At 39.7% G+C, this 12064-nt stretch overlaps 1 protein-coding gene across 1 annotated transcript in view; it reads right to left on the bottom strand.

Moving 5' to 3' along the window:
- casz1 (castor zinc finger 1) overlaps positions 1 to 1952 on the bottom strand; it is an 83944-nt gene extending 81992 nt beyond the window's left edge. Inside the window, exon 1 of the mRNA XM_058409501.1 lies at positions 1539 to 1952. Coding sequence (XP_058265484.1) covers positions 1539 to 1587 — 49 coding nt within the window. The 5' untranslated portion in view covers positions 1588 to 1952. The remainder of the gene's footprint in view (positions 1 to 1538) is intronic.
- Between the last annotated feature and the right edge of the window lie 10112 nt (positions 1953 to 12064).

Below are 12064 nucleotides of genomic sequence, written 5' to 3'. Positions count from 1 at the left end.
AGAGTGCAGAGAACTAAAAAGATCTGAAAACCCAGGGTGTGTCTTTGGACCTATTCAGTGTCCTTTTGAACAGCTGGTATCAGAAAAACCACAGGGAAAATAACATATAGAACAAAAAAACTTACACGGTACATCTGGGGGGTTTTGCAATTATTACCAAAAAAAAAAAAAAAAGCTTGATTCCCAGAATTCAGTAGACTGTGCTCTGTTTGAGTAAGAGCGTACATAAAGTTTCCTTTTCTGCTTTTCTCACTTCTTTTTTATGGCTTATTAAATACATAGAGGGTTGATTGTGTGGAAAAAAAAAAAAAAGAAGAAAGAAATAAAACAAGCAAGACAAAAAACAAAACAAAAAAAAAGGCGTAGGAAATCGGTCCTAATAATAAATAATAATTAATAAAAATGCAAATCGACGTGGGGAAAAAGGTTTATTAATAATGATAAAGAATTAAAAACATGCTTTAAAAAAAACTCTATAGACAGAAAAAAGTTCAGCTTAAATTCAGACGTTGATTATTAATATACTGAAAAAAATCGATTCAACCCTAAAAGCAGAGCATAAATCCAAAATATCATATTCACACACACAAGACTCTATATCTTCATTTCTATCTTTAATCCCAATCTGGACTATGATTCATAAGACATTTAAAAAAATTAATCTAAAGCACGTTTTTCTATTTACAGGATTGTAATGAAAAGTTCCTGGACCCGACTAAAAAATGTTTCCCGAGGCATTAAATCTTCCCTAAAACATCATGGAAAAAAACAGAGGATATACTAAGCTCTGGAGATCAGTTTCACATACGCAGAAATATCCCTAAACGGGGGGACGCGGGGATAAAGAGTGGGATATCACTTGTTCTGTGTGTCCTTACATGTGTCAAAACAAAGCCGGCACAACAGTTTGTTTGTTCAGTCCCCTTGGCAACAAACCCTTAGGCCACGCCGAGCGCTTCGACTTCGCATACCTGTGTTTGTTAACTCTATCCTTAATCCTATCCTTCTATAAGCACGCCTTTAACATCCCGAAAATGAAATAAACCCCAGATAAACCTGTAGACAGAAAGGAAATTGAGCGAGCGAGTTCAGAGAGGAGACGAGGCACACACGACATGACGTGACATACGGCAATAACACAGACCAGTAAATAAATAAATTGAGATACTTCCAGGTATAAAAATGAAAGCTCTCCTATTTCTGATTTCTCAGACCTGTCGAGTGTCTCTTACATATATTATTTTTTTTAAGTACTGAAAAAGGAAAATGGAGAGGTGAGGGAAAGGATCATATTTAATACTGTAATCAGCCCCGGGATCTGTCACTCAGTTATAAATAAAGGCGCACGCATACACACACACACACACACACACTCAGGAACACACGCACACACACACACACACACTAAAACACAAGCAACTTCCCTATTCGATAAACAGTGTGTAATACAGACGCACCTTTCACGTGAAAGCACAACAGACAGTTAGGAGAAGAAGAAGAAATAGAAGAAGAAGAAGAAGAAGAAGAGGAGCACTTACCATATTCAGGAGAGTCGAAGTTAAATCCTCCCAAGCATGTAACTTTCATAATACAACGAACTCTGTGTGAAAATCATCAGAGAGGAATCTGGCCTGCGGGAAATTCAGACTAGAATAAGTGGGCAATAAAGAGTCTTTTTTTTTCTCTCTCTCTCAATCATGTACTAAACTCCTTGACATGTAATCTGTCAATAGTTTTCAGGCGAGATAATGCCGGCTGCCACGAGTGAAGTTGATTGGCAGCTCGTTCTGGCCCCTCCTCCTTGCGTTTTGATGAGGGGGGGGTGAAGGTGAGAGAATACAGAGATGGCCCCCTCATTCACTCACACTCTCTCTCTCTGGCTCTCTCTCTCGCTCGCTCTCTAGTTTGCTCACACACTCACTCATACATACAGACACACACACACACACACACACACACACACACACCCCAAGCAGTTGGCGATAGGAAATTACGGAAGAGCAGGAACTGGAGCAGACTTTTTTCCTCCTCCCCTCAGTGGGTCGGGCTTTTCTTTCTCTGCTTTCTACAGGCTGTCCCACACTCGAGGGGGCAGGCTGAGTCCAGCCCCATGCAAATGAGCAAATAAGGAGGGAGGGAGAAGTGGAGGGTTGCGAGAAAAAAAAAAAAAAAAATGTCTGCATGGCTCATTACATATTTTATATTCCAGCATTTCTGCCACCAAATGGAATTCTTTATCTTTTTCATTGAGGGTTCACGCGTCGCCTCGGCGGAGGGGAAATGCTATCTAGACTTATATTCAAGAAAACAGGAAGTTTTTCTCGGTGACATTTAATAACTAGCAATAAACTTGAAAAGTTGAGGAATAAAAAAAAAAAAAAAACCGGACGGAATTGAAGTTCATATAAAATCAGATCTAAAATGAAAATATAACAGTATATCCAAAAACAAACAAGCGATCTATAATTGCTGTAATATTCTGAAGGCAGAGCTGAACATCATACTAAGTGGAGTGAGTAACCTGATCTGAGAACAGTTGGTTAAATTATGAAGAGAGAGAGAGAGAGAGAGAGAGAGAGAAAAAACCCTATAGCCTAACCATCCCCCGAACACTCGTCCCTCCCTCCCTCCTTCCCCCTCTCCCTCCCTCCTTCACTCGTTCCCTCCCTTTCTTTTTTTTACTCTTCCCCTCCTCTCTGTCTGTCCCTCTGTCCCTCTGATAAGGTATCAGTTTTCATTGTAATTTCAGGTGAAATGATAAACGGCGGCCGTTACCAGGTGGCAATGAATACTTTATAAGACAAGGCCCTTATTTGCCTGGCAGTTTCTTCCATAGTGGCATGCAAAGTGTTCACTGAACATTTTCACAATATTTCCCCAATTAGCATAATTCCACAAAGTGAAATGTAGTCCTTTTTGGATGTTTCCGGACACGCGGGATACGGCACGGAGCGAGCCGAAACGAGGAGACGAGCCCATCGCCGGAAGTGTATAGAGTGTGTACAGAGCTCTGCTATATAGATCAAAACTAAAACTTCAAAAAAAAAAAAAAAAAAAATGTTTTGAAAAGAGGAAATGTATATTTTAGGTGATGGCTTATAATTCTGTGAAATGAGTCAATCCCTAGTTCCTGTTTGCTAACTGCTGCCTCACATACAGTATGCAGAAAACAGGTTTTGGTTGATTCAGTAATTAGGAGGATGAGTCATAATCAAACAATGGTCACATGTTCCCACCTTAAAGCGGCGAGAGCCCATGGCAGTTAGACTCTCACACTCTCCGAGTCTCAAACCGAGCTTTCACAACTTGTACTAAAACCAAAAATCCTCTGTATATATCAGCTACCGTTTCTGACCACAAACACCGTCTTCGGATAAAAGGAAGAATGTGTGAGTTTCTCGTACATAGTTTTGAGATTCCTCACTCACGGGTCTGCATGCAACACCAGGACATGTTGTGCAATTCCTGTGCAGGCAGATCAACTTGACTGCACCGTATGCCGAGGCAAACACGGGTGGGCGATCTTATTTTTTTTTTTTTCCCCCGCTGCCGTCTCTGTTTTTTCGGAGAGGAGCTGAATGCCGTTTGATGTGGCCTATTATGATGGGATGCTCGGGGCATGGGGGCATGAGGGCATGGGGCCGAGCGAGGTGGGGGCTGTGACATGGCAGGGCCGCATCAGTCAAAGGGACGCAAGGGCCAGACGTTTAGCTGCCCCTGACTGCGCACTCCAGGAGGGGCTGGTCTGATGGCCGCCCGCTCCAAGCGCCTCGCTCCGGCAGGACAAAAGCCCACGCCCGCTTGAAAGATGTGAATCGAGGGGCTTTTGTGCCCGAGGCCCGGGGCCATGCGGAGTGAGAAATCTGACCTTTGCTGGGAGTTAGATTGTGTTTGAACCCTCTCGCTGTCTCAGCCAGTGGGGCAGCGCAGACTGAGTGGGCAACTGAGAGGTGTAGCCGAAAAGAGCAGGAGGAGGAGAAAAAAATGGAGAAGAGACACGCAGAGACGAGTATCATCATCTTTCTTGAGTGAAAAAAGGTCGCCTGTTGAGAATTTTATTCAGTGCTAAATATAAGGCTGAACTTTTTTTCCTTTTTTTTTTTTTTCCCAGCCACTTTTCTCAAGTCTGGATGGTGAAATTGACAGGAAATTGAATGTGACAAAGCTGGAGTGTAGCACGGGGTTTTGAAAAGAAGGCCAAAGAAAGCGTTTGCCCTTGTATTGTTCTAGCAAGTTTGTGATGCTGGATATTATTCCCCCTCACGTCTGGATGGAAAGCCTTGTTTGTTTATTTATTTATTTATTTATTTATTTGAGGGGGAGCATCTTGCATACTAAACCCCGAGCACGTCTAAAACAGTGGCAGCTGGAACTCATCACCGACTATTTGGCCATCGTTCTGATTGCTGGTAGTGATCTTAAAAAGCGGAAACGACTCGATGAAATTAGTTTACCGGTTTGGAGATGCCACTCAAACGCAGCAGACAATCAGCAGCGTCTTGTTTGCATATACTGTACGTGTAGCAGGCGCAAGTGCAGAGATGCAAACATCGCTCCTGTGCCGAGGATATATAAACCTGAGCTCCACTTTAAAAACATCGTTCACTGACGAAACCCTTTTTCCTGACACGGCTTTCATCCCCTGCCTCTAATCATTATGTTTCAGTATCTCTCCCGGATGCAGACGGTCCTAATGCAATCTGCCTAATTTTGGTCCCACGCAATCTGGTTTTAAAAACACAGAGAGAAAGGGCCACATTTCTGAAGGCCTTGACCATAATCGCTTTAGACAGATAGCTTCTTCCATCGTAGATGAGCAAATATTTGTAAACCAGCTATCTAATGGAAAATTATAGTGAAATTAGAGCGAAATTCATGACAGAGAAATCTGATTATCTCTAATTTTATTATGCCATCTTAGCCCACACAGCATATTTTTGTACAGTTTTTTTCCATAAATACCTATGCCAGGGTTCCCGGTAATCAAATAAAATTGAAATTCATCTCCCCATTAAATTCAATTAGATGCAATTTCTAGAGCCTATCAAAGATTTTAATTACTAAATTATAAAATTCTCTGAAGCCATATTGAAGGAGAAAAACGGCATCCTTGCATCTGGAATAAAAAAAAATTATATAAAAAAAAAAACAAAAACAACAAGCCATAAACCATGAAAGGAAATTGTTGATCCAAAAAGATATCCAGCGGTAAACAGAATTAGCGAGGCGGTCGGCCGTGTGCAGCGGCTCTGGGCCGGAGAGTGACGTGTGCCAAATGCAGGCTCCTGGACCGGAGGAAATGAACTTAGCTGAGGTGCACTCGGCCTCTAAACGTCTGCCCTCCGAGTTATTATGCCGTAATTGACTAATTGACACCTTAATTTCATTTATGGGCTCCTGCATTGAGGAGGCAACCTCTGGGTATGAAGGTGGTCCTGAAAGAGAGCACGGAGGCAGCATCCTGTGTGTGCAGGTGCACAGGAGACCAGTGTGTTCCCTCCACACCGTTATTAAGAGCATGTTAATTAAATGGGGATGGGAACATACTTATTTAGCGTAAGCTTAAGGACAATGTCCTGCTGCGCAGTAATCTTTAATAGCTAGTAAGCGGAATTGTAACTTGCTTCATCACATTGCAAATTAGCTTTTCTAATGAAATTTATCTAAAGTAATATGCCTTTTAGAGCGACTTGCTATGTAGGGATGTAACCCAATACAAATACATGATTCGGAATGAACAATGCTGTAAATAGATACAGATACAGATATGATTAGGGTATATGTATATATATATATATATATATATATATATATATATATATATATATATATATATATATATATATATATATATATATAACAAGAATAACAAGACACCATGGATTTACAGCCTTCAGTCATCCTTAGTAGCTGCCTGGGCAGGATTGCTGTAGAGTTTAAAGCTTGCTGAAGGCTTGGTTCGATTTTCGGGATGAGCAGATCTTTATTTACCACAGCTGTCCTTTCAGCTCAAAGTAGACTGACCATTCTCCTCAGATCTCTCATCGAATTCATTTGTCACATACACAAGCATACACAGTGGGACAAACAGTGAAGTGCTTTTCGACTGTTTTATGACTGTACAAAATGTCAAAATAAAAAATTTAAAGAAAATAGAATTATGTATACAAGCAAAATGAAAAAAAAAAGAGAAAAATATAACAAAGATAAATATAAATATATGAATATGGATATGGACAATAAGATGTCTCCTCAAGCAGAACTGACACTAAAATGAATCTAATTTATTTTAATCATTTATTTATTTATTTATTTATTTATTTACTTTAATTTTTTATTTTATTTTATTTTATTTTATTTTATTTTTTTATTACTAAATGCTCTAAACCATTAATAGTCTGGTTTGACACCACAGGAAGTCTCTGCCACCTAAAATAATCACTCTTTATAAGTGTGCTGTTCAGAAAAGCATCTCAGACTACACAACACACCAAACCCTGAGGAGGACGGGTTACAGGAGCAGAAGACCTCATCGGGTTCCACTCTCATCAGTTACAAGCAGGAATCTGAGGCTGCAACTGTGCACAGGCTCAACAAAACTAAACAAAAAACATCAGGCAACGTGTTCCCAGCCTCACATCAGTTAGCTTTCTCTGGAAACTGATGGCACTATGCACCATTTTTTACTTTTATATCTAAACTCTGAACAAATGGGCATCACAACATGAGCAGAGAAACAAAGGACTTGCAACAAACTACACTTGGTCCTGATTGTATTTCACGTCATGCTAATGCACAGACCCTGTTCTTTTGTTGTATGTTTTTTCTAACAGCAGCTGAGATCAAACATGGCAGCTACCTTTGCACAAAAGTGCTCACAATGGGACAGTAGTGGGGTCTCAGGTCACCCGCGAGGCCTGTTTCGCCCTCCACCCCCCGCTATAGGCCAATGCAAAGCTAAAACAACAGCACAGCATCCAGGCAGCACTACAAAGCCTCTGCTAAAAGGACACCTGCTGCCTTTATTCACTTAACACTCTTTAACTACTCCCCATGTTTGTTTAAAAGCCATATACTAAAAAGACAGGCTTCAGACACTGGACTGGGTGATGATTAATAAGATAAATATCGCTATTAGTCGTTTCTGGACAAACAAAACAAGCAAAAATAACAGCCATTCTGGCAGGTTGGGTCTGAAACTGAGCAGATCTGTGAGATCTAATATAAGTGGCTCGGTCGATATCGCTAAACTTTAATCTACTTTTTTTCCATACTCAAGCCAACTGGGTATTAAAGATAATCTTTTTTGTGTGTCATATGGCAGGAGATATGGATGGAGCTAATTTTTTGAGACAAATCTGATATTTGTCAACTGGTCGAAAAACCCGGGGATTTTGCTCGCTAATCCTGTGCCGGATGCTAATGCACGTTTACAGCGAAACGCAGATGGTGAGAGAGACAAAGCCGAGAGCCCGGCGCTCAGGAAAGCTGCTGAGGTCTACTCCTGGTCCCAACATGGCTTAGTACCACCTCAGAGAGGCATACATACAGCCTGGTCCTTATTCACCAAGTCATCTAGTCCTTCTGTTTTGTTTATAGGTGTCATAGATGCTTGCAGGGGTTTTTTTTGGGCATGTATATGGTCTATGGAAGTTTTCATATAAGATGGTTATAGTCAAAGTGTGAAATCAAAACAATTTTTTCGGAGAACCCGGCTTTGTTTACCATCATTTGCAACTGAAAGGAAAGTAAGATACACAGGTATCTGGAATCACCAGAGGTTTCTGAAAAGTCACTGGTTTGGATTTGTTGCTTTCGTCGTTCGTCATAAAATTGTCACACTGCTGCATGAATCTGTCATTAGAATCGTGTTCATAAACAGAAAATGAGCAATTGCTTGTCACTTTGTATCACAAGGTTATCAAACCTGCTTTTCATGTTGTTCTGTAGTCCTCTGAGCTAACTGACTGTCTAATAAAGCAGAGAACAAACGTCGAAGATTTGCTAAGAGACATCTAACAAACAAGGATGCAAAAGTGAAACTGTTTTTTGTCTTTTTTTGACACATTCCAATTCCCACCCACCCTGCTATATTATATAAAATCAACCAATCAGTGTGAAGTTAAATAAGTGCCTCCTTCAAGATACATGAAGAACCAGACTTGCTCATGTTGCCTCATTTAAAGGAAAGAGCTGTCTGCCCTCTTCCACATACAAGAGCTCAAGGAGATCCCTGATTGGCTGGCGTCCGTCAGAGCGAACACTTTCCTGCTGTGAAACTTAACATGAATCCGACTTCTTTACTCTGAAGCGTATGAATTTGGCATGAGATTAAATGCAACGAATATACAGTTTATGAATTAATCCCTTAACCATTTATTTTTATCAGTACACTGGTGTTTGAAATGATCAGTCAGTATAAACAAATGAACAATTTTACGGTCGCAAATCTCATATAAAATGAGTCAGGACTCTGCTGGCTTTCAGTCTAAGACCTCTATATTTCACTCTGCTGGATAATCTTACAGAGAATTTTTAATTTTTGGTTGAAGATAAACATTTTTTGTTTTAGACTTTTTAGAACAGACACTTGGGGCATCTCAGAGAGCAGAAATAGGTTTGATCTCAACATTTACTTTAAAGATATAAGAAATATTTGTGTATAGAGGTTTTTTTTAGAACTTTTCTATGAATATTTTGCCACTAGTAAGCTAGCATTAAAAATAAATCAATAAATAAAAGAATAAAATATTCAAAATAATAATAATAAAGATTAAAATAAAATAAATTTCAAAAAAATGGAAAAAAAAATAAATTAAAAAAATAAATAAATTAAATAAATAAATAAATAAATAAATAATAATAATAATATTTAAAAATAAAAAATACAAGTTCTTAAAGCCCTCAGTATCTCCTTTCATATGATCCATTAATCACCAATGTGGAGTGTGACATGACAAAGAAATTCAATGCTGAAAAATGGATGCAAATTAACAAAATTAGTTAAAGACCCAGCGTTAAAGCATTTTATTCAGCACTGTACACTACTCTATATTATTTCTATAAGTAGGGAAAAACACTTAAAGGGTTAAAGCAATAAATTGTGGTAAAATGTGGATTTGGCAACCCTTAAAACAACTTTTGTGAATCTTTCACCAGGGAAAGTGAACATAGTGCTGTATCTCTAAACTCACCGCGTATAATTAGAGCACTTTTTAAGGAACTGACATCTACATTCTCATGCAAAAGCAACTCAAGGTATAAGAGATGCCCCCTTGTGATTATATCATCTCAATGACAACGAGTGATGATGCTGAGCAATGTTTCAGCCTTACACACTCATAGTGCTGCTAACAGATCATGCTAACCACGATCACGCCTCATACCTGCCTCATTTACCGTAACCAGCTCCATGAGGTCTAAATCTAAACTTCCTGTTCAGGGTCTCGACTTTACAATGACAAAAGAGAACAAATCTCTTTGTCAGACCTCAAATATATCTGGTCCATATCTCTGGCCCTGCATTTTTAGCAGCAGAATGTGAGATGCTGGAATAGTCTGAGTGCATTCCCCTGACTGCTTTGTAGCTCTCGACCACGTTCGACATTCTAGTGATAGCTTTATAGAGGCTTCAGAAACACTGGGTATCGTTTACTCGGGTATGTGGCAAGAGGAAAACATAGAAAACAGTAACACAGCCTGGAGTCTGATGTAATGATTGAAAAAGAAACAATCCTTAGTTTAGTGTTTAGCGCAGAAGTGAAGCTCTATATAAACGGCTCTCTTAAAGGGGCAGGTCAAAGGTTATCTACTTCCCTATAATGGACAAGAGAGCTATTTGGAGCAGCTCTTAGATATATTATGGGGGCTTGAATGACACACGTATTAAGCTTAACATTCTGAAAATGTATTTATTCATTATTATTTCTTGGATTCAATTTCTTTCAACATGTTGGTCTGTGTCATTCAAGTAGCTCTGATGGTGCTACTGGGAATTAACCCATACGTCTTATCAAGAATAAAAGAGCGATGCAGCAGCACTTTAGTCCTTTCATCTCTCCCACTTCCTCGTGTGTAAACTCTTCTCAAACAGATCAAGCACAGCGTTCTTCAAGTTTAGTCTCTGCTGTAACTCGGTGCAACTGTGTCATATCCCATAGCTGGAGAAAATTCTCGAACTTTGAGTCTGCACTACTTCTGTGCTGGATTTCACATTAATGATAAGGCTGGACGATTTCAGGATTTTCCACGAACATTTCTGATGTAAGACTGAGTATATTGCGACAAATAGGAAGTGGATGATCATACAAAGCAATGATTTTTTAAAAATACAAAGTGAACGCATCCATATAGTAAGAAAAAACAAACATTAAGACTTCCCTTAAACCATTTAGCCTAGGAACTTTCCATTTTATTTTTGTGTAGTTGTTTATATACACATAGCTTGGAAACCTGAGATCTGGCAACCCTGTTCACAATTAACTCTTTATTAAGAATGAATACAGTTGTTTAAAATGAGTTGTATAACAAGAAAAAAAGCAGAACACTTTATACCTAAATAGATATCCTAGATTATTTTCCTCATCTTGCTATCATTGATCTTTTTATAAACAAATTACCAGCCGTTGCGAATTCTCCGCTCCATGCACATGTGCTTGTAACTGGACTCCATTTTGACAATCTCCACACATATAGTCATATACTAGAATAGCATGTTTAGCGTGGCTGACGTCCACATTGTTTGGAACAAAACAGAATGTTCCTCCTGACTTTGAGCCGTGCCAGATCTCTCTCTCTCTCTCTCTCTCTCTCTCTATCTCACCCTCTCTCCCTCACCTTTGTGTGTTGACACTTTATTCGTCTTCATTTCTCTGTCCTGCAGCAAGTCGCCTCTTTTTTAATAATCGCTTATTTGTTCGAACCTATATTTGAATTCGAAGGAGGTGTGCGACTGATTTAGCTGATTTATATGGAGCGGCCGTTTGTTTCACAAAGCGAGCAGAGCTGACATGTATTGATCAGTTGAAAGGAAAAAAAAAAGATTTGCGTTATGAACGCCATGAAATTCAGCATTTTTTTTAACCTTCAAAGATGCTTTGCATTCGTCTGTAAAATATATATATATATATATATATATATATGTATATATATATATATATATATAAAAACGCAGCTGGGGATATAGAGAGAGAGAGAGAGAGAGAGAGAGAGAGAGAGAGAGAGAGAGAGAGAAAAATCACTAAAGCTATTTTGGTGTAATTGGCTGAATAGCAAGGGCAGCAGAAAATTTACAGGCAGACGCCAGTGTGAAGGGGAACAGGTCACGGCGCTGAACCTAACGCTTGGCCTGATCTCAGATCTGCTTTACGCTTTTTTTCCCTGCCACCCACAGCCTCCTGTATGACTCCAGACAGCATGTCCGAACAGCATGCAGCAGTGACACTAGTACACAATGCAAAAGGAAAAAGGAAATCCAATCAAATTGCGAGGATGTGGTAGCTGTCACGGGTAAAGGTGTCACGGAGAGCGCAGTCTGAATCCGAGACAGGAGCACCTTGTTCAGGCCGCGTCCTCCTGAAAGGGTGAGGTAGGGAGAAAAAAAAAAAAGCACTGAAAAACCTTGTGGATTTATCTTTCCCACAGGTTTTCCATAAAATGCCAGACCAGAAAAAAAATCAGGCCATGTGACTAGCATGTGGGTCAGGCAGATAGCGAGACGGAGACGGAGACGAGCCGGGTGCAGTAGGGGAGGTGGAGTTTTCGATGGACCTGTTGAAAATAGCAAGCGGCAACCGGATTAGATCAGATCCCTATTTGTGTGTTTCAAAAAAAAGGACTCGATTCGCACAGACACACGGTACCAGGCAAGAAAAACAGCAAAACGGCAAGACAGATAAAGAAAAAGATAAAGAGAGCATGTTTTGTTTAAACAAAGTTATAAAAGCCATAAAACGCACGGGTGGGGCAAATCAAACAACCACCTTGTGCATGTGAAAAGCATGAGAATTTACAAAGTGAAAGAAATACTGTACATCAGCGTCAGCATTAAACCGTTCCAACTGCC

This window comes from Hemibagrus wyckioides, linkage group LG15 (genome assembly GCF_019097595.1).
Source record: "Hemibagrus wyckioides isolate EC202008001 linkage group LG15, SWU_Hwy_1.0, whole genome shotgun sequence".
Lineage (NCBI taxonomy): Eukaryota > Metazoa > Chordata > Actinopteri > Siluriformes > Bagridae > Hemibagrus > Hemibagrus wyckioides.
Note: the sequence above shows the minus strand (reverse complement) of the source record. Positions and strands in the feature narration are given on the sequence as shown.